Below are 24,033 nucleotides of genomic sequence, written 5' to 3'. Positions count from 1 at the left end.
TACGCATATATGGTCCAGGATTTATTGACACAGGTTGATCATACGCTGAATAATCCAACCACATTTTTGTTTGGAAGTGGAAAGAACTAATAGAAATTGCATTAATTGCAATGTGTAAAAAGAGTTGAGATACTGTCTTATAATTTTGCTGCATGTCATTGTGGGATATATCATGTCTTGATTGGTGAATATGTTTAGTTTGTGACTTTATTTGAAGCAGAAATAATATGTGAATGTTTCATTGAGTATAATTCTGACTGGTAACTACGCACTTCGTCCGAGCACATTATCGCACGCGTCATGCAAGCCATCTTAAATGACCACCTAAACTGTCATTTGGCAACCTAAAAAGCTGCCAAGGTTGCCCGGCTGGCAACAGGGAAAAAAGGTTAAGCGAGAGCCCTGTTATACATAGTCCCCCCCATATCAGGGCACCATAATGTTTGGGACACATGGCTTCAAAGGGGTTTGTAATTGCTCAGGTGTGTATAATTGCCTCCTTAATGCAGGTATAAGAGAGCTCTCAGCACCTAGTCTTTCCTCCAGTCTTTCCATCACCTTTGGAAACTTTTATTGCTGTTTATCAACATAAGGACCAAAGTTGTGCCAATGAAAGTCAAAGAAGCCATGATGAGACTCAGAAACAAGAATAAAACTGTTAGAGACATCAGCCAAACTTTAGGCTTACCAAAATCAACTGTTTGGAACATCATTAAGAAGAAAGAGAGCACTGGTGAGCTTACTAATCGCAAAGGGGCTGGCAGGCCAAGGAAGATCTCCACAGCTGATGACAGAAGAATTCTCTCTATAATAAAGACAAATCCCCAAACACCTGTCCGACAGATCAGAAACACTCTTCAGGAGTCAGGTGTGGATTTGTCAATGACCACTGTCCACAGAAGACTTCATGAACAGAAATACAGAGGCTACACTGCAAGATGCAAACCACTGGTTAGCCGCAAAAATAGGATGGCCAGATTACAGTTTGCCAAGAAGTACTTAAAAGAGCAACCACAGTTCTGGAAAAAGGTCTGAGACGAAGATGAACTTATATCCAGTCATGAGACAGGAAAAATCTGTAAAAAGAGGAAGAGAGATGGGGGGGGGGCATGTAATTGTACCTTGAAATTACACCGTTTTCTTGCCTGTTTACCCTTAATTTATAGCGATTTTTTAAATTGTACCTTAAAATAACACATTTTACTTCGGAGTCACGTGAGTGACTACATGAAGAGCCCGCTCAGCACGCATGCACGACATTGCGTTCACGCAGGCAACAGCGACGCAGCGGGAGTCAGGCGCTCCCGCTACAAGCCTGAAGGAAAGGAACGTTAGGTAAGTACTTACCTTCAGTTTAAACTAGCGACTTTGCGTTTGTTTTTGCTCCAGGGGGAGCAAAGCAGCAGAGGGAAGCGGCCCCCGTTCGACTCCAGGGAAGGAGCCGACAGTGGAGGGGGGAGTGGCGGCAACGGGACCGCACACGCTGCGGTCCACAGACACGGGTGCTGCGCTGATGCCCAGTCCGCTAAACAGCTGTCTGACCAACAGCAGCGGACTGGAGGGAAATTTAAAAACCGGCCGGCACCCCTGCAGACTCCCGACAAGGAGACTCGCCGCCGGAGAACCGCTGAAATGCCGCCCGAAAACGGCAGACAGCCTCTAACAGCAAGGTCAGGACCAACCTCAGGCTGGAGACAGACACGGAAGATGGAATCAGCACTTCAAACAAGAAACAAGAGTGTCTGTTTCTCCAAGCCAGAGGAAGGTCATGGAGCTAAAAACTCCAGCGAGACTTGCCTCAGGAGCAGGGGCAAGTCCGCCAAGGGAGCTAACACTCCCACTCCAGTGCCTAACAGCATTGGCCATCTCCCTTGTCGAGGGATTGATGGGGACCAGACTGGACTGGTCAAGAAGAGGGGTCACTGGCTGAAGTTTATCGGGAGTATGCTTGAGGTACAGGATCAGGAAGAGCTGCTGGGTGTGGCCGCTATGTGGCTCCACCACTAGCGAGATGGCTTTTCAGTCTCAACTGATGGCCAGCTTACTACCTGTTCTTTTCAAAAAACCTCTCCAAGACAGGTAGTCATGAGGTGTTGGATTCATCACGCCTCCCCTAAATTGCATTTACTCAAAGTGCCCACCGTTATTGGGGGGTACATTGAGCATAGCTTTAAAACCCAAATATCTTAAAATGCGTTTGATATCCCTGACATCGGTTATCATTTCGCATGCTAATTTCATATTGACAGGGTAGTATGGCAAAACACCTGACCCTACTGCTTGCAGTGCTCCGCAACGTCTTAGGAAGTTATAAAACCTGCCCTCAACTTAAAAAATTACAGGTCTGTGAGAATGCCGACCTCTCAACCACAGATCCTGCTAGCTGGCTAAGTTATCAAACCAAGCCTAAAAAACTGGAAAAGTATCCAAAATTCGGCATCTAGATGGCAGGGTCTGGAATGCGCACCACACGAAACCAGCAGCAGTGCCTCTACGCATCCAACAGTAGGCGTCCACCTAATAGTACTGGTGTAAGCTCGGGGCCCGCATGCCAACTGTAAGCCCTGTTTTTTCAGGCCAGTGTCCAGAGTGGGCCCCCTGGAAAAATGTGCCACCCCCAACAACACCATCCCTACGGACAAGGAACCGGAAACCGAAGAGATGAACACACCACGGAACAACAGTGAAATAAGATAAGTATGGTTCCTGCCATCACACAAAAGATGAAAGGTTTGTACTAACAAAGCATTCAAGGATAAAATTAAATTAGATCCCATCCTGCTCAGCCTTTTGGCTAAGATTAGTAGTCAAGAGTAAGATTAGAGTCAAGAGTCAAGAGTCAATTTAATTGTCATTTGAACCCCTTGAGGTCCAAAAGAAATGCCGTTTCTGCAGCCATACATTACAAACAAATAGACCCCAGACACAACATAATTTACATTTTACATAAACATCCATCACATTGCTGTGATGGAAGGCCAAAAAAACTTATCTCTCCACTGCACTCTCCCCCCCCCCCCCCCCCGATGTCAGAGTCAAAGTCAAAGCCCCCGGCTGGCGATGGCGAATGTCCCGCGGCCATTAAAGCCACGCCGGGTGGTGCAAGGTCGCACACCGGGTTCTTGATGTTGGAGCCCCCGGCGTGCGCTCGCAGAGTCCCGCGGCCATTCCAAGCCGCGCGGGGCGGTGATGTTAGGCCCCGCTCCAGGAGCTCTTCGACCCCGCAACTCGGGCGGGAGAAGTCGCCGTTGCAGGAGCCCTGAAAAGCGGTCTCCCTCCAGGGACCCGCGGGCTCCCGGTGCCGCCGTCCGCAGACCCGCAGTAGCAGCCTCCGAATCTCCGGAGGTCGGGCCGCAGCAGCAGCAGCGCTCCACCACCGCTCCACCCGCTCCGGACTCGGCCAGCTCCGCGACGGTGACGGTGAGTCGTCGGCACCAGAGTCCCCGGTCTTCTCCTGTTGGAGGCCGCTCCTCGTTGCAGCCCCAACGACAACGGAGACCCGACAAGAAAAGGTCGGGTCTCCCGTGCAGGGAGAGATTTAAAAGTTACCCCCTCCCTCCCCACACACACACCCCAACAAAAAAATAACAAAAACTACATAGAAACATAGACAAAAAATAATAAAAACGCGGACGGGCTGCAGAGGCCGCTGCTGACGAGAGTCGCGCCGCCTACCGGTAACTGCCTTATCAGTTTATATCTGATATGTCCCGTCCCAGGAACCATACAATACCAGTAAAGCATGCACCCTAGGGGTCTACCCTCCCACTAATAAGAACATGAGGGACTAGCAACTGGAGGTAATAATTATACAGGGGCATATAGAAGCCTATATGAACCTTTGGTACCAGCTAACCAAGATGGTAATGTCACCATCATTGATATCAAGGGGTCATAATAAACCCAGTATGAACCTTTGGCTTATCATGCAATCCAGATAGATTTACGATTGAAACCATCGCTCTCAGCCTTGACTAAGATCAAGCAGAGTATCTGTTGTTGTTAGTTCTATTTTGACTCGTCCCTTATCAAGGGACCATATATCAATTGATTTGGATCAGGGAGATGGGGAGGGGCTTGCTCCGTCCCCTCCACGCATCAACCAGTATTGCAGTACCTTGAAATATAAATCCTCTACTGTTGACTATTTGGTATTCAGCACTCTTTAACTTGGCATAGGAGAGTCAGTATGACACAACCTGTAACAATTAATGGTATCTATCTACCATTCAACAGTGGCAAGAGTATTGGGAGTTAGTAGCAGCTGTTCCAGCTACTTAACTTGAACCTTCCATTAAGGCTAGGTGCTAATGTTTAAACTACCCACACCCAAAACATGGTGGCATATGGACTAACCTGGTGTCGTCATCACCATAGACACTAGGCGTAAAACCTAGTTTGGAAATTTGAGTACGCTCTATTGGCAAAGTATATTATCCTGCAGTGCACCATTTTGCATGTTCGTTTATAATTAACAACATCACAGTAGTGACATACACAAACCACTTGGGCAGAATAAATCGATATCATGTGATATTTATTTAACAATTGGAAACTACAGGTCATCAAAAATATACGACCATCAGCAAACTTACCTACTAGTTGAGCTAAATACTGTAAACAGACATATTAAACCCAAGTATTGCTGGAATTACAAAGCAATATGGAACACCCGATATCGATCTCACTGTATTCAATTGAATTCTCCACGTACCGATGTATGTCGCAAGAAATCAAATTTGAGGCAGGGGCAATGAATTCATTCCCACTGAATTAGGAAGCGTGAGGGGGGAATCTAATCTATGTTTTTCCCCTTTTTTCCTACCTCATCAGGTACTACAGCCTCATCAGTCGGGTACTACACACATGCCACGATAAATTAAACTACTGGATTGCAGATTTGAAAAGACCATCACTGGGCCTGGATTGCAGAATTGGGAAGACCTCTGCTGGGCCTGGATTGTCAATAGCGCTATCAACACAAGGATAGCATCCCATCGCATATCTACTAGGGAACATACTTGGCGAACATCAAGAAGTGGGAAGATCCCGTTCAAATACAGGAACTACATATTCAACTACAACAAACCTGTACTGGAGTTCTGGCAGGTCTTCACCACAATGAAGGATTCAGCCAAAAGTGCTCTGTCAGCCTACTTAACTCGGGCACCAGGACCACAGGTCATAGGGTACCTCCCACTGGTGATCAAATTTAGGAGAGGTTAATCCCCCAGACCCAGGTACACCCAAATCTGGGATGTCAGTATGGACCTGACGTACCTTAGGGGATGGTCACCAGCCAGGTCCCTCACCCTGGAACAGCCCACCCTGAAGGGACATGCTGATGGCCTTGTCTTAGCACAAAGAGTCCAGTTTCCTCCATCCACTACGATTGGACAATATGGTCCACTACACCATGTTACATTACCATTAGGGACTGGGCAAACAGAGCAGACCAGGAACATCAGGTCTAGTTATGGAATTCCGGGCACACCCACCTGAACCACGGTTATGTGTCATGACCCACTTATTGAACTACATCAACACAATATGTAATCCTCAAGGGAGAGAAAAAGCCTTGTGTGTCAGCCACAAGAAACGTTATGGTCGGGTGACGAGCCAAACTATCTCAAGTGGCTCAAGCAGGTACTGGGAGTTGCTGGAGTACATATTAACGTGTATAAATCTTACTCCACCAGGACAGCATCCACATCAGTGACTAAGAGGATGGACGTGCCAATGGATCCTGGCTACAGCGGGGTGGTCTAGGCAGTATACGTTCCAAACTTTTATAACAAACCACTGACAGATCCTGAAAAAGAATCTGCAAAAAAATATATATAATTTAAGCCCGGGGGAGCATTTGGTCTTGTTGTTAATAACACCATTATTGTTTTTACAAACAGATTCATGGTTGATTACGATAACATACTTCCTCCCTCGAAAGACTTTGGCAGGGAGTGAAGTATGAACTGTTACACGGTTTGAAATCACAACTTTAAAATCTTCACGAGTGATTTAGGCCATTTGGAAAAATGGGCTGAAAGATGACAGATGGAGTTTAATGCTGATAAATGTGAGGTGCTACACCTTGGCAGGACAAATCAAAATAGGACGTACATGGTAAATGGTAGGGAATTGAAGAATACAGTTGAACAGAGGGATCTGGAAATAAGTTTTCAGAGGGATCTGGCATTGTTCATTGAAGGTGGAATCTCATATAGATAGGGTGGTAAAGAAAGCTTTTGGTATGCTAGCCTTTATAAATCAGAGCATTGAGTATAGAAGTTGGGATGTAATGTTAAAATTGTACAAGGCATTGGTGGGACCAAATCTGGAGTATGGTGTACAATTTTGGTTGCCCAATTATAGGAAGGATGTCAACAAAATAGAGAGAGTACAGAGGAGATTTACTAGAATGTTGCCTGGGTTTCAACAACTAAGTTACAGAGATAGGTTGAATAAGTTAGGTCTTTATTCTCTGGAGCGCAGAAGGTTGAGGGGGGACTTGATAGAGGTCTTTAAAAGGATGAGAGGGATAGACAAAGTTGATGTGGACAAGCTTTTCCCTTTGAGAATAGGGAAGATTCAAACAAGAGGACATGACTTCAGAATTAAGGGACAGAAGTTTAGGGGTAATATGAGGGGGAACTTCTTTACTCAGAGAGTGGTAGCGGTGTGGAATGAGCTTCCAGTGGAAGTGGTGGCGGCATGTTCGTTGGTATCATTTAAAAATAAATTGGATAGGCATATGGATGAGAAGAGAATGGAGGGTTATGGTATGAGTGCAGGCAGGTGGGACTAAGGGAAAAAAAAGTTGTTCGGCATGGACTTGTAGGGCCGAGATGGCCTGTTTCCGTGCTGCAATTGTTGTATGGTTATACGTAGTCACTCACGTGACTCCAAAGTAAAATAGTAAGATTAAACAAGAACTTACCGGTTTGAAGTTTGATCTGTATTTTATGAGGAGTTAAGTTGAGGGATTACGTGCCCACCGCTCCCACCCTCAATAATATGGGTCAAACTGATAACTAAGGTCTCCTTTTCTTTACTATGTTTATTTCAATAACTGTGTCTGTCTGTGATTCCACACCGCTGCTTTGAAGTATGTCGCGCATGCGTGCTGAGCGGGCTCTTCACGTAATCCCTCATCGTAACTCCTCATAGAATACAGATCAAACTTCAAACTGGTAAATTCTCGTTTAATCTTACTATTTTACTTGCTTGTCACTTCTTAATTTACAGAAACTTTGTGTTAATCATACCTTAAAATGACCAACTCCTTGCTTGTTTACACTTAAGTCATATTGAAAATATTTTATATTACACCTACCTGCAACATGCTACTTGTTCCTTGTTTGTTTACTCTAATCCTTCACTATTGTATTTAAATGCCAAATGAATTTCAAATCCAACTCGTTACAGTTAGGATGAAAATGATGATCCATCAACTTCAAAGATGATCATATTGTGCTACATAGCTACTCAATCAAATTAAGTACTGTGGACAAAATATTAACATCTCAACCTGGAATTGAAGACATTATTTGAAAATAACACTTCCCAAAATTTAAAATTAAAGATTTCATTTCTTTAAATCTATGGTCAAATTATTTAAAAAAAATGAAAAATAAGCGAATAATCTTTTATCTTCGTTTGATTGCTGGAGATTTTTTGCTTGCCAGAATTTGTAGTCAGTGACTATTACGGAATGCTAATTGCTGACTCAATGGCGAGTCCAAGTTGGAATTGCAACAATACATTGTATTGCACGGCCAGAAGGCATCCCGACGGCCCGCGGCTGGGAACTGGGAACTCGGCCAGAGGCCTTTATTGAGACGCCACCGTCTCGATGCCTCCCGGATCGCCGCGTAGAACCCCGGCCAGGTCCTCGCGGGTAGAAGCCCGGGTCGGACGAAGCGGCCGACGGCGCCTGCGGCTGGGGCCCCGGGTCGGCACCATGGAGGCGTGAAGTGGGGCGTCGACATGGGTGAGGCCTTGGCAGCGATGAAGCCTTGCGATGATGGGGCCAGGGCGGCGGCGAAGCCTCGCGATGATGGGGCCAGGGCGGCGGAGAAGCCTCGCAGACGCGGCGATACCTCACCAAATTGTAATAAATCAATGAATGGAGTCCATGTCCTGGAAAAATGATCTGGTTTTCCTGCCAAGACAAGTCTAATATTTTCAAGGTGTAGTGTCTTGGACATGTTTATAATCCACATCTTAAGCGTAGGGACTGATATATGTTTCCAAAATTTAAGTATTTGTTTTTTCGCCGTTATCAGGCCGTAATTAAGGAAACGTCTTTGAAAAAGTGATAGCTCAGAACAGGCTTCTGAATTACCTAGAATGATCAGTTCCGTGTCGGGATCCAATTTATTTTTAGTGTTTTCGAAAATATTTCAAAAATTCCTCTCCAGAAATTATGTAACTTTATACAAGAGGCAAAGGAATGGGTTATAGTTGCTTCCTGAAGAAGACATTCATCGCAAATAGGAGATACATTTGGAAAATTCATATTTTAGACTTCTCCAGTCTCTCCGTCCACATTGTTCGATTATTGTTTGATTATTCTGTATTTTTATTTTTATTTCTATATTGCACTATACTACGGACTGATGCTAAACTGCATTTCGTTGTACCCATACTCGTATTTGTGCAATGACATTAAAGTTGAATTGAATTGAATTGAATTGAATAGAGTCTGTGCAGTATTTTAAATTGAATTAACGAATGCTTGAAGTTAAGAGAACAGGTGTATATGTAGGTTTTCCTCCCATCTGTCTTTTAGCATTTTTAGGCCAAGCTCATCATCCCAAGCTCTTCTAATTACTTCTGACGATGGGGTTTGTATATTTAAAAGGATGTTATACAGATATGATATTAACTTGTTTGAATCCGAGTTTCTATTCATACATTCGTCTAATGTGTCTGGCAACAGACTTGGATTTATGATTTCAGATAGCCTTGTATTTGAAGGTATCTAAAATATTGACTACCTTTCAGATGATATTTCAACTGTAATTCTTGAAATGAGAGAAGAGTTCCCATCTCATAAAGATCTCCCAGTTTTTTAATTCCTAATCTTTCCCAGTGTGTGAACACTTTGTCTAAAATAGACGGCTTGAACGAAGGGTTGTTGGCAATTGGTGAAAGAAGAGATAGATTTCTCAGTTTAAGGCTGGATTTCACTTGTTTCCAGATTCATAGGGTACTGTGGATAATCGGATTTTTCTCATATAGTGTTTTCTTCAAATTTATTGGAGAGCGAAGAACCGCGCCTATATTAAAAGGCGAACAATCCTCTCTCTCCATTATTAACCATTTTACCTGTTGGCATGTGTTTGTCCATCCAATAGATTACATTTTTAATATTCAGTGCCCAATAATAGTATTAAAAATTGGGAAGAGCCAATCCGCCAATTTTTTTCTGTTTACATAGATGTCGTTTATGGATTCTATGTGTTTTATAATCCCAAATAAAGTTTATAATCAGAGAAGTTTTTTGAAATAATTTTTAGGAAGATAAAATTGATTGAAATAAGTACAGGATTTGTGGAAGGAAGATTATCTTTATGGCATTTATTCTGCCTATGTGAGACAGCGTTTTCCAAAATTGAGGAAGGGCATTTAGTTTGGTAATTAAGGGAGGAAAGTTTGCTTGAAATAGAGAAGTGTATTTTCTATTGTTTAAGAAGGAACTCCAGATGCTGGAAAATCGAAGGTACACAAAAGAGCTGGAGAAACTCAGCGGGTGCAGCAGCATCTATGGAGCGAAGGAAAAAGGCAACGTTTCGGGCCGAAACCCTTCTTCAGGATATTCTATTATCTAGATTATCTAGAAGTGTATTTTCTAGTTACGTGAACTCCAAGATATTTAAATTTTTCCGTAGCAATTCTACAAGGGAATTTTAGAAGGTGTGTCGGATCTTGAGGTTTTATTGACATGATTTCACTTTTGTTCCAATTTATTCTATATCCTGAAAAGGAACCAAATTCCTCTATAAGATTTAGTATGTTTGGAATGCTAACTTGGGAATTGGTGATATAATGTAATACATCATCTGCATATAATGATATTTTATTATTGGAATATTTAGTGTTATAGCCATGAATATCCGGATGTACTCTTATACTTTCCGCTAAAGGTTCAATCGCGAGGGCAAATAACAGGGGTGATAATGCCTCTCTATTGCCCCTGGATAGCTGAAATTTAGGTGAGAGTACATGATTGGTCAGTATTCTGGCATCGGCTTGTCATACAGCAATTTTATCCATGAAATAACATTTTCTCCCAACTGGAATTTTTGCAATACTGTAAAGAGATATTTCCATTCTACTTGGTCAAATGCTTTTTCTGCATCTAATGAGATAATTGATAAGCCTTTATTGTTCTATGTGAGTACATTATATTAAACAGGCGTCTCAAATTGTAAAACGAGTGTCTCTTGGGTATAAACCCGTTTGATCAGAATGTATTAATTTATTAACGTATTTACTTAATCTTCTTGCCAGGGTTTTAGCTAATATTTTCTTATCTGTATTTAACAGGGCAATTGCTCTGTATGATCCCGGCTCTTCCAGATCTTTATCTTTTTTGGGTATCAGTGTGATAGTTGATTCGGCTAAGGTTTGTGGTAGCGTCTGTTCTTTAAATGCGTGTATGTAAACGTGGGGAGATTACATCATAAAATGTTTTATAAAATTTATTACTAAACCCGTCTGGGCCTGGGGTTTTGCCATTCTTCAATGAATTGACAGTCTCCGATTTCTTTAATTGTAATCTGTGCTCCTAATTCATCACATTCCGCCACGCTAAGTGACAGAAGATTACAGTTATCAAGGAAGTTTGTAATTTTTCTCATTTCTGTTATTGTTTTGGATGTATATAAATTTTGATAGAATTGGGCAAATCTTTTGGAAGTGTGAACAGTTCACCTTTTTCTGATCTGATTTTTTGAATAGTATGATCCTTTTTCCCTTTTATATGCTGAAGAGAAAACTAAAGGGGACCAGCCCCCAAAACAAGCATAAGCTAAAGACGAATGCAATACAGGCCTGGCAGAGCATCACCAGAGAAGACACCCAGCAACTGGTGATGTCCATGAATCGCAGACTTCAAGCAGGAAAGGATATGCAACAAAATACTAAACATGACTACTATCATTTACATGACATTGCTGTGTCCCAAACATTATGGTGCCCTGAAATGGGGGGGGAGGGGGGAAGACTATGTATAGACACTGCTGTAATTTCTACATGGTGAAACCGAAATGTATAAAAATGGCCTTTATTAAAATCTGACTGCGCACTTTAACCACATGTAATTTTTTATATTACAAATCTCAAATTGTGGAGTACAGAGGCAATTAAATAAATGATGGGTCTTTGTCCCAAACATTTTGGAAGGTACTGTATGTCCTCTGGTTCTCAATTCCCCTAATCTGGACGAAAAACTCTGCCCGTTTACCAAATCTATTCCCCTCGTGATTTTATACACCTCAATCTGATCACCCCTCATCCTCCTGCGCTCCAAGGAATAGTCCCAGCCTGCTCAACCTCTCCCTGTAGCTCAGGCCCTCAAGTCCTGGCAACATCCTCACAAATCTTCGCTTGGCATATTTCCAACTCAGAAGGTGACCAAAACTGAACATAACACTCGAATTTGAGTCTGAAGAAGGGTCCCGATCTGAAACGTCGCCCATCCATGTTTTCAGAGATGCTGCCTGAGCCGCTGAGTTACTCCAGTGTTTTGTGTCTTTGGTATAAACCAGCATCTGCAGTGGCTTTTTATTGCCCTAACGGCGGCCTCGCCAACGTCTTATAGAACTGTAGCATGACCTTCTACACTCAAATACCCGGTCTGATGATCAGGCGGAGAAGATCAGAGCTTCCGTGAGTGAAGTCAGTGGCCTTACATTTTAACATCATTTTAGCTCCAGATGGAAAAAAAAACGATCTTCACTCATTTCCACTTCTCTGATCATTGCAAACCTACCGCTTGCGATCGCTCCACTAGATGTCGTGTTTTACCACCTCAGCTACCCAAAGCTTTTGCAAAATACATTTTCAGAACACCCCATCAGTTAGATAGATCTAGCAAACTCAGCTCACGCCAGAGTCGGATGCTGTCTGCAATTAAATTGCATTGCACGCTCGCTGATCGTTTCCGCTATTTTTTTTTTTGCAAAAACAAATACAGATTAGTTTGCATTGCCCGCAATGCTGAGCTGACCTAACGGGCTACCTCTTCTTTTGCAGAGAGAGGGGAGGGCAGGGGAGGTGGGGGTCGGGAGGGGAGGAGGATGCAGCAGCTGCTGCTGCCGCAGTTGCATGCAGTTGTGCGGTGCGGGGTCTCGCCAGCCCCCGGGAGCTGCCCTCACCTGTCCGCCAGGTGTTGCCTTACCTGCGGCCGCTGGCATGGAACCACCTGGACTGCTGCACCGCCGCCAGCCGCAGCCCCGCGGCTCGGACACACAGCGACGTGATGCAGAGACTCGAGAGAGAAGCCATGATGTGCACGGTGCCCGGGACTGGTAGACGAGAGGAGACAGAGGAGGGGAACAGTGGTTCCCCCGCACGGTGCAGCCGGATGCAAGTGACAAGCACTGCATTGGCTGCTGCTGATTGCAGATACACAAATGCAACCCCCCCGGCAGCGAGTTACAACCAGAGTGTGCATTACACGTGGTGCACGGTGCTCCAGCAATGCTCGCTCTGCATTTAAAAGCCGAACGTCAGCAGGTTGCAAAGATGATGAGCGCTGGCCGCTGCTGTGAAAGGTTCGCCCTTGGGGATGCGGGTTATGTGAGGGCACATGGGGCAGCGTGCACTACACAGACACTGGGTCCGAGCATTAAAACACTGCAAGCCCACCCACCCTTTGAGTGTAAAAGTTACCCCTCAGATCCCTATTAAATCTTTCCCCCTTCACCTTTAACCTGTCCTCTGGTCCTCGATTTGCCTACTCTGGGCAAAAGACTGTGCATCTACCCAATCTATTCCTCTCATGATTTTATACACCTCTATAAGATCACCCCTCATTCTCCTGTGCTCCAAGGAATAGAGTTCCAGTCTACTCCACCTATCCCTGAAACTCAGACTCTAGTCCTGGCAACATCGTCATAAATTTTCCCTGTACCATTTCCAGCTTTACAACATCTTTCCTATGGTAGGTGAACACCATACTCTAATCTTATACAACTACAACACGACCTTCTATACTCAATACTCTGACTGATGAAGCCCAATGTGCCATGCGCCTTTTTGACCACCTTATCTACCTGCGACTCAGTTTTCAAGGAAATCCTGGGGGGGGGGGGGGGGGGGACGACGACAGGGGGGACATGTCCTCCATGCTTTGAGAGGTGGGGGACAATCCCCCCCCCCAATGTTTTGTAATCCAGACTTTATCAGACGCTTTCTAAGGGCTGAATCTGCCCGCTCGCGGGGTCTTTCAGCGCCCGTTGCGGCTTAAAATCAAACTGCTGCATCGAGGCGATCGAGGCTCACGATGTTAAAGCCCCCCACCGGTCGATGAAAGACCTCGTGAACGGGCCGATTCAAGCCCCACGATTCGGGGCGGACGAAGCTGCTGTTGGTGGAGTTCGGAGTTGGTCACCAACCCGGTCAGCTCCCGATGTTACCGACCACAGGGCCCACGGCCGAAGCCTCGAGTGTGTGCGCATGCGCGCGCGACCGCCAAAAGATTGTGTCAACAGCATGTATTAATAGCGATTTCTGTGCCTGGAACCATGCACCTGCACTCCTAGATCCTTCTGCTCTACAACACTCCTGAGAGGCCTACCATTTACTGTATAGGTCCTGCCCTTGTTAGACTTCCCAAAATGCAACACCTCACACTTATCCGTATTAAATTCCATCAACCATTCCTCAGCCCACCTGGCCAATCGATCTAAATCCTGCTGCAATTGTTCACAACCATCTTCACTATTTTCAAAACCACCCACTTTTGTATCATCAGCAAACTTGCTAATCTTGCTCTGCATGTTCTCATCCAAATCATTGATGTAGATGACAAACAGTAACGGGCCCAGTACCGAACCCTGAGGCACACCACTACAGGTGCACAACCTTTTATCCGAAAGCCTTGGGACCAGACACTTGTCGGATTTCGGACATTTTCGGATTTCCGAATGGAAGATCTTTAGCGTAGATTAGGTAGGTAGCGCGGGCGGCTTGAAAAGTCTGGAGCGGCTGCCTCCTCCCCGGAGACCGGGGAATCATTGTAAATCATTGCATAAATGTTAGTCAGTTAGTTTGGAGAGATTTTATGTGGTGGTGGTGGGGTGGGGTGAAGGGGGAAAACTTTAATTCTTAGTCCCCTACCTGGTCGGCGACTCCCAACATCGCGGAGCCGGGGGCTCCGTCAGGCCGCGGGCGGCGCCGGTTGTAGCTCCAACCCCGGCAACTCTACCCCTGGCTGCGAGGCGCTCCAAATCCAGCGCCGCCCGCGGCCGGACGCCCGCAGCCCCAGCTCCGCGAATGTTGGGAGAAGGCGGCCTCAGCGCCCTGGAGCTTGCCGCAAGGCGACCCGGTAGGCATTGCCCGCTTCCCGCTGGTATCCCAGCGCTGCGACGCCGCCGACCCCCAACATTTGCGGAGCTGGGGCTGTGGGCGGGCGTCCGGCCGCGGGCGGCGCTGGATTTGGAGTGCCTCGCAGCCAGGGGTAGAGTTGCCGGGGTCGGAGCTACAACCGGCGCCGCCCGCAGCCCCAGCTGGGAGTTGGCGGCCACAGCGCTGCGGAGCTTACTACACGGCGACCCGGTAAGGCATTGACCGCTCCCTGCCTCTCCGACCAGGTAGGGGACTAAGATTTAAAGTTTTTCACCCCCCCCCCCCCCCCTTCACATAAAAGCCCTCCAAACTAACTGACTAACATTTAAGCAATGATTTACAGATGTTTAAGTGTCTCCCCGGTCTCCGGGGAGGAGGCAGCCGCTACAGCAGTACAGACCTGGGTTGACCGTGGGTCGTTTCGGGTCAAGTTTGGCGCCAAACGCGAGCTTTGGTGTGCCGACGACATCTGGAAAAAATGGCCGGTTTTAGGAGTTTTTCGGTTTCCGGAACACCGGATAAAAGGTTGTGCACCTGTAGTCACAGGCCTCCAGTCTGAGAAGCAACCTTCCACCAACACCCTCTGCTTCCTTCCATGAAGCCAATTTTCTATCCATTCAGTTATCTGTCCTTGGATCCCATGCGATCTAACCTCCAACAGCAGCCTACCATGCGGCACCTTGTCGAATACCTTACTAAAGTCCATGTACACAACATTTACAACTCTGCCCTCATCAACCTCTTTGGTCGCATCTTCAAAACATTCAATCAGATTTGCATGGCCGTCCGAAGGGGGGGGTGCGTTGGGTGCGACCGCACCCCCCTTTTTTCCCCATAAGAAAAAAAAAATCATTAAAAAATTAAAAATTGGGAAAAAGGAAAAAAATCGGAAAAAGAAAATCAGCGTTTCCACTTTGGAAACGGCCAGATCTCTGTTCTCCCGTCGCCGGGCAAGAGTGGCTGAATCTGAACTCAACGGCTGTAACCCCAACACCAGATGCCGCTGCGGCGGAGCCCGCTCCCCTCGCCGCCGGGCCCCAAGCCATCTAAAGCCCCCACACCACCCCCGCTGGGCCCATGCCACCCCCGCTGGGCTCATGCCACTCCCACTGGGCCCACGCCACCCCCGTTGGGCTCATTCCACCCCCGCTGGGCTCACTCCGCTCCCGCTGGGCCCACGCCACCCCCGCTGGGCTCATGCCACCCCCGCTGGGCCCACGCCACCCCCGCTGGGCTCATGCCACTCCCGCTGGGCTCATGCCACTCCCACTGGGCCCCCCCCACCCCCGCTGGGCTCATGCCACCCCCGCTGGGCCCACGCCACACCCGCTGGGCCCACGCCACTCCACTCCCGCTGACCCTCGCTGGGCCCACGCCACCCCCGCTGGGCTCACTCCACCCCCGCTTGTTCCACACCACCGCTGCTGACCCCCGCTGGGCCCACGCCACCCCCGCTGGGCTCATGCCACTCCCGCTGGGCTCACGCCACCCCCCCGCTGGGCCCACGCCACCCCCGCTGGGCCCACGCCACCCCCGCTGGGCTCACTCCACTCCCGCTCATGCCACCCCCGCTGGGCCCACGCCACCCTCGCTGACCCCCGCTGAGCCTATGCCACCCCCGCTGGGTCCAAGCCACCCCCCGCTGACCACCGCTGGCTCCACTCCACTCCCGCTGACCCTCCCCGGGACCAGGCCACCCACGCTGGCTTCCGCTAGGCCCACGCCACCACCGCTGGGCCCACACCACCCTCACTGACCCCTGCTGTGCCCCCGCCACCCCCGCTGGGCCCACGCCATATTCATCCCTCCCACCTGCTGGGCCCGCGCCACCTTCATCTTCGCCCCCCACCTCCCCCCCCGCAAGAAAGAGGGGGGGATGTGAGAGGGGGGAGGGGGAGAGAGAGAGAGGGGGGAAGGAAGGGGAGAGAGAGATGGGGGAGGGGAGAGGGAAAGGGGGATTATCTTTAATGAGATTGCAAAATTAAGGTAGGTTTTAGAGCTATTATATTTCCTCCACCATATGAATAATATTAAACAACTAGACTAAGTGGGACCCGTTGGGTTCCAGCATCACACAGGAGGGCTGGTCATCCAACGCATTATTCCACCTCTCCACCAATTCTAATATTGGTGGCCAGTTGGGGGTAGGGCTTTCTGGAGCGCTAGTATGGGTGTTGCGGGCTGAAGGGACTGGTTTCCAGAGGGCTAGTATGCAAATTGTGTGCCAAATGGATTCTTGGGCTGGCGTCTCAGTCAATCAAGCCTGTTGTGCTGGCAACTCACTCACTCACGGCTGGTGGGCTGGTAGTTGACTCACGGCTAATCCTTGAAATTCTATTTCAAGCAGGGTATAAGGCCACCAAATTCAAGTGCAGTTTCTTACCACTTTTAGCAGGGTGCAAGGCCACCAAATTCAAGTGCAGTTTCATAACATTTGAAGTAGGGTGCAAAGCCACTAAAGACAGCGAGTCGTGACCTCTCCCTCCTCCATCTTGCAGAGACTGAGCCACACCCACATTTCCGGGTTTTATAACCCCCCCCCCCCCACCGGAAAAGGTGTGGCTTTCATGGAGTGATTGACAGGAGAGAGATTCTCAACATTTTTTTTTAAACTAATAACACTTTTATTTTTCATTGATGGGAAGAATTCTCTGCATCTGCTCAGCGGAGGGGGACTGAGTAAGATGGCCAAAAATCACAGCCGTAAGTGGTAGCATTTTATCTAAAATCAATATACAGTGCAAACAGGAAGTAAGTGCATTTACAGTAGTGCCTTTTAATTTCAAGCCAAAGCACCCAAGCCACCATTTGCAGTAAGTAGTGCCTTACAACTTCATGCCACCATTTACAGTAAGTGGTGCCTTTCAACTTCAAACTAATGCACCCAAGCCACCATTTGCAGTAAGTAGTGGCTTTCAACTTCAAACCACACCCAAGCCACCATTAGCAGTAAGAGGTGCCTTTCAACTTCAAGTCAAAGCAACCAAGCCACCATTTGCAGTAAGTAGTGCCTTTCAACTTCATGCCACCATTTGCAGTAAGTGGTGTCTTTCAACTTCAAGCCACACCCAAGCCACCATTTGCAGTAAGTAGTGCCTTTCAACTTCAAGCCAAAGCAACCAAGCCACCATTTGCAGTAATAGTGCCTTTCAACTTCAAGCCAAAGCTCCCAAGCCACCATTTGCAGTAAGTAGTGCCTTTCAACTTCATGCCACCATTTGCAGTAAGTAGTGCCTTTCAATTTCAAGACACACCCAAGCCAAGCCAACCAGGGGAGGGAGGGGGGGGGGCGCTTTCTGGAGCGCTAGTATGAACCATTTTAGAACCAATAGACATTTTTTTGCAAGCTTTAGAACCAATAGAGACACTTTTTGCAAGCTTTAGAACCAATAGACATTTTTTGAAAGCTTTAGAACCAATAGACATTTTTTTTGCAAGCTTTAGAACCAATAGATTTTTTTTGCAAGCTTTAGAACCAATAGACATTTTTTTGCAAGCTTTAGAACCAATAGACATTTTTTTGCAAGCTTTAGAACCAATAGACATTTTTTGCAAGCTTTAGAACCAATAGACACTTTTTTTGCAAGCTTTAGAACCAATAGACATTTTTTGCAAGCTTTAGAACCAATAGAGACACTTTTTTGCAAGCTTTAGAACCAATAGAGACACTTTTTGCTAGCTTTAGAACCAATAGACATTTTTTTGCAAGCTTTAGAACCAATAAACATTTTTTGCAAGCTTTACATAGAAACATAGAAATTAGGTGCAGGAGTAGGCCATTCGGCCCTTCGAGCCTGCACCGCCATTCAATATGATCATGGCTGATCATCTAACTCAGTATCCCGTACCTGCCTTCTCTCCATACCCCCTGATCCCCTTAGCCACAAGGGCCACATCTAACTCCCTCTTAAATATAGCCAATGAACTGGCCCCAACTACCCTCTGTGGCAGAGAGTTCCAGAGATTCACCACTCTCTGTGTGAAAAAAGTTCTTCTCATCTCGGTTTTAAAGGATTTCCCCCTTATCCTTAAGCTGTGACCCCTTGTCCTGGACTTCCCCAACATCGGGAACAATCTTCCTGCATCTAGCCTGTCCAACCCCTTAAGAATTTTGTAAGTTTCTATAAGATCCCCTCTCAATCTCCTAAATTCTAGAGAGTATAAACCAAGTCTATCCAGTCTTTCTTCATAAGACAGTCCTGACATCCCAGGAATCAGTCTGGTGAACCTTCTCTGCACTCCCTCTATGGCAATAATGTCCTTCCATTAGATTTGGAGACCAAAACTGTACGCAATACTCCAGGTGTGGTCTCACCAAGACCCTGTACAACTGCAGTAGAACCTCCCTGCTCCTATACTCAAATCCTTTTGCTATGAATTTTAGAACCAATAGAGACACTTTTTGCAAGCTTTAGAACCAATAGAGACATTTTTTGCAAGCTTTAGAACCAATATACATTTTTAATTTTTTTGCAAGTTTTAGAACCAATAGACATTTTTTTGCAAGTTTTAGAACCAATAGACCTTTTACTGCACGAATTAGAACCAATATACATTTTTTGCAAGCTTTAGAACCAAGTAGACACTTTTTTTGCAAGCTTTAGAGCCAATAAACACATTCTGCAAGCATTTTAGAACCACTAAGGGCACTTACATTTGAGTAGACATGTGTTCAGTGTTATTCACAGCTCTGAGAAACGTGACCCTCTGCCTTCCTCCATCTTGAAGAGACTGTGTGGCACACCACTTCCTGGTTTTATAGTCCCTCCCCCCTGCCGCCAGCAGGGGCAGCAGAGAGAATGGGGAATTTTGTAAAAACATTAATATCTCTGTCATTTTTAATCAACGGGAAAAATCCTCGGCACACATGCGGCGGAGGGGGGCCCTGAGCAAGGTGGCCAAAAATGACGGCCATAGGTGGCGGCGTTCTCTCGGAATTTGCAGCACAGATGGCCAAAACCGGTCAAGAACAGACTTTTAGTAATATAGATATCAAATAATATCAAACAATTGGAACTGCTTTCTTTTCCTTGATAACAATACTGAAAAATATGAATTCCATAGTTTGTGACACAAATACACATTTTATTGGGATCATTATATACAGATGTAACATTTCAATTTCGAGATCAGGGGGGAGGGGTTGGGGGCAAATATGCGTCAAGCCGATAGCCTAATCGTTAAAGAGTTAAAAGATAGCCTAATCGATAAAGAGCTGAGAAGAGGAATCAGAGCTGCCAAGGAATGGTACTCTGAGAGGTTCAGGAGCAAGTTCTCAGCTAACGACTCTTCTTCAGTTTGGAAGGGCATGCAAGAAATCATAAGCCATAAGAGGAAATCTCCCCGCTCTTTGACAATCGTCAGCTGACGAACGACCTGAATGAGTTTTACTGCAGGTTTGAAAATCAGAAACGTAACCCTGGTACCCCTTCTCCAACAAACACAGCCAGACCCCAGTCTGCAAAGAATGGACCCTGCGCCCTCTCCTTCCCATTCACCACTTCACACCTACTTAAGGCAAGACTCCAGTATGAAAAGAGTGGACCCTTTCCCACCCCAACCAACACTTCACACCCACTCACAGCCTGACCTCAGTCTGCAACGACTGGGCCCTTCTACACCCACCCCACTCCAATCACCACTTCACACCCAATTACTAATTTTTAACCAGTCCCTGCCTGCTTCAAAGTCTCCACTATTGTCCCGTTACCCAAAAAGGTAAGGATTACTGGTCTTAATGACTACAGGCTTGTCGCACTGACCCCTGTAGTCATGAAGACCATTGAAAGGCTTGTGAAGGCCAAGCTGAAAAATATCACAATCCCTCTGCTGGACCATCTGCATTTTGCATATTGGGCCAATAGATCTGTGGATGATACAGTCAATCTGGGCCTGTACTTCATCCTCCAGCACCCAGGCCGCCAGGGAACCTATGCGAGGATTTTGTTTTATTGATTTTAGCTCTGTATTTAACACCATTATGCCAGAGCTACTTCGCTCCAAACTTTCTGAGTTGACTGTGCCTGAACCCCTCTGTCAGTGGATCACCAGCTTCCTGACACTTTTGTGCAAAAAGACAAACAACCAAACAAACTATAAACACAATCATAACACACATATTCTTTTACATAATAAATAATGGAAGGAAAAACGTTCAGTAGAGTTAGTCCCTGGTGAGATAGGCGTTTACAGTCCGAATGGCCTCTGGGAAGAAACTCCTTCTCAACCTCTCCGTTCTCACCGCATGGCAACGGAGGCGTTTGCCTAACCGTAGCAGCTGGAACAGTCCGTTGCAGGGGTGGAAGGGGTCTCTCATGATATTGTTGGCTCTGGAGTTGCACCTCCTGATGTATAGTTCCTGCAGGGGGGCAAGTGAAGTTCCCATAGTGCGTTCGGCCGAACGCACTACTCTCTGCAGAGCCTTCTTGTCCTTGACAGAGCAATTCCAAACCAGCTGGTAATGTTCCTGGACAAGATGCTTTCCACCGCCGCTGCGTAGAAGCACTGGAGGATCCTCGGAGACACTCTGAATTTTTTCAATTGCCTGAGGTGGTAAAGGCGCTGCCTTGCTTTTCTCACGAGTGCTGAGGCGTGTAATGACCATGTCATATCCTTGGAGATGTGGACTCCCAGATATTTAAAACAGTTCACCCTATCCACAGGATCCTCATTTATCCTCAATGGAGTGTACGTCCTCGGATGATGTGCCCTCCTAAAGTCCATGATCAGCTCCTTTGTTTTTTTGATGTTCAAGAGGAGGCTGTTATCCTGGCACCAGAGTGCTAGATCAGCCACCTCATTCCGGTAGGCCTTCTCGTCGTTGTCCGAGATCAGGCCCACCACCACAGTGTCATCAGCAAACTTAATTAATGAGTTGGAGCTGAACCTAGCCACACAGTCATGTGTGTACAGGGAGTACAATAGGGGGCTGAGGACGCAACCCTGGGGCGATCCTGAGCTCAGGGTGAGGGTCTTCGATGTATTCCCTCCCATCTTAACTACCTGGGGCCTGGCGGTGAGAAAGTCTAGGACCCAGGCACACAGGGAGGTGTTGAGCCCCAATTCCATTAGCTTCCCGGCCAGTCTGGTGGGGACTATCGTGTTGAAGGCTGAACTGTAGTCTATGAACAGCATCCTCACGTAGCCCCCCTTCTGGCTGTCCAGATGGGAGGGAGCGGTGTGCAAGACCTGAGAGACCGCATCCTCCGTGGATCTGTTCGGACGGTATGCGAACTGTAACGGGTCCATGTTCCGAGGGAGGAAGGCGCAGATGTGTTTCTTCACCAGCCTCTCAAAGCAGTTCAACCATTCATCTGCCCACCTGGTTAATTGATCCAGATCCTGCTGCAATCTTTCACAACCATCTTCACTGTCTGCAAAACCACTCACTTCTGTATCATCAGCAAACTTGCTAATCTTGCCCTGTTCTGTGATGTTTCACAGAGTACTGGAGTAACTCAGCGGGCCAGGCTGAGTATAGAAGTTGGAAGGTCATGTTGCAGTTTTATAAGAAGTTGGTGAGGCTGCATTCAGAGTATTGTGTTCAGTCCTGGGCATCATGTTATAGGAAATATGTCATCAAACTGGAAAGGGTACAGTGAAGATTTATGAGGATGTTGCCAGGACTAGAGAGCCATAGCTATGGGGAGAGGTTGAGTAGGCTGGGACTCTATTTCATAGAGCACAGGAGGATGAGGGATGATGTATTAGAGGTGTATAAAATCATGATTTGAATAGATATGGTTGAGTCTTTTGCCCAGAGTAAGTGAATCGAGGAGGAAGGTTTAAGGTGAAGGGCAAAAGATTTAATAGGAATCTGTGGGATATGTTTTTCACACAAAGGGTGGTAGGTGTATGGAACAAGCTGCCAGAGGAGGTCGTGGAGGCAGGGACTATCGCAACATTTAAGAAACAGTTAGACAGGTACATGGATAGGACAGGTTCGGAGGGATATGGATCAAACGTGGGCAGGTGGGACTAGTGCAGATGGCACATGCTGGGCCGAAGGGCCTGTTTCCACACTGTATCACTCTATGACTATCTTTCCCTCTCAAACCCATTTCCTGCCTTCTCCCCATTACCTCTGATTCCCGTATCAATCAAGAATCTATCAATCTCCTCCTGAAAAATGTGCATTGATTTGACCTCCACAGCTGTCTGTGGCAATGAATTCCACAATTCACCACCCTCTGACTTAAGAAATTCCTGCTCATCTCCTTTCTAAAGGAATGTCTTTTAATTCTGAGGCTGTGACCACTGGTCCTAGACTCTCCCACTAGTGGAAACATCCTCTCCAAATCCACTCCATCCAGGTTTTTACCAGGCTGGGACAGACGGCAACAGCTTCACACCGTGTCCCAAAGCTTGTGTCCTGTCCTGCATCACCCAAGGCAGCAGAGATGTTATAGGAGAGGGCAAGCCCTGTCGCCCTGTCGCCCTGACCCCAATAATAATGAAGTGTTTTGAACGCCTGGTGAAACCCCACATTACTGCCAGCCTCCCCTCATCGTTAGACCCCCTCCAGTTTGAATTTTGAATTGCCCCAACCGTTCTACAGAGGATGCCATCTCTACCACGCTGCACACAGTACTCACGCATCTGGAAAACAAAAACACATACACCAGAATCCTGTACATTGACTTCAGCTCAGCGTTTAACACCATCATCCCACAGAGACTTGTGGAGAAACTAACCCTGCTGGGCCTCAACACCACCCTGTGTCACTGGATCTTGGACTTTCTGACAGAGAGACCGCAGTCAGTCCGTGTTGGCAAGAACACTTTAGGCTCGATCACGCTGAGCACCGGCTCCCCTCAAGGCTGTGTGCTCAGCCCGCTGTTGTTCACATTGCTCACACATGACTGTGCTGCCAGATTCAGGGACAATAAGATCATAAAATTCGCGGATGACACTACAGTGGTGGGACTCATCAGTGGAGATGACGAATCAATGTACAGGGAGGAAGTAAAACAATTAGTGGACTGGTGCGGCAAAAATAATCTAGAATTAAATGTCGACAAAACGAAGGAGATGGTTGTCGACTTCAGGAGGGCGCAGCCAAAGCATACACCCCTCAACATCAGTGGCACTGCAGTGGAGAGAGTGGAGAGCATAAAGTTCCTCGGTGTGCAAGTTACAGACAGCCTCACCTGGTCCAGGAACACCACTGGGACCGTCAAACGGGCCCATCAGCGACTGCACTTCCTGAGGAAACTAAAACAGGCCTCACTCCCCACCAACATCCTCAGGACTTTCTACAGGGGCACGGTGGAGTCTGTACTCACGTACTGCATAAATACATGGTACTGCACCTGCAACTGCTCGGACAGGAAGGCTCTGCAGAGGGTAGTGAGGGGAGCAGAGAGGATCATTGGCGTCTCCCTACCCTCGGTACAAGAACTGTTCCAGAGCCGCTGTCTGAAAAAAGCTCAGAGAATTGCTAAGGACAAACTGCAC

General features: G+C 46.9%; 1 protein-coding gene and 1 pseudogene across 1 annotated transcript in view; one reads left to right on the top strand and one right to left on the bottom strand.

The window, feature by feature from the left end:
- LOC129702309 (bifunctional methylenetetrahydrofolate dehydrogenase/cyclohydrolase, mitochondrial-like) overlaps nt 1-12,695 on the bottom strand; it is a 74,313-nt gene extending 61,618 nt beyond the window's left edge. Inside the window, exon 1 of the mRNA XM_055644041.1 lies at nt 12,407-12,695. Coding sequence (XP_055500016.1) covers nt 12,407-12,513 — 107 coding nt within the window. The 5' untranslated portion in view covers nt 12,514-12,695. The remainder of the gene's footprint in view (nt 1-12,406) is intronic.
- LOC129704765 (U2 spliceosomal RNA) lies at nt 3,958-4,136 on the top strand (annotated as a pseudogene).
- Nucleotides 12,696-24,033: the final 11,338 nt, after the last annotated feature.

The sequence above is a fragment of the Leucoraja erinacea genome, chromosome 1 (assembly GCF_028641065.1).
Source record: "Leucoraja erinacea ecotype New England chromosome 1, Leri_hhj_1, whole genome shotgun sequence".
NCBI lineage: Eukaryota > Metazoa > Chordata > Chondrichthyes > Rajiformes > Rajidae > Leucoraja > Leucoraja erinaceus.
This window is presented reverse-complemented; position numbering and strand designations above follow the sequence as displayed.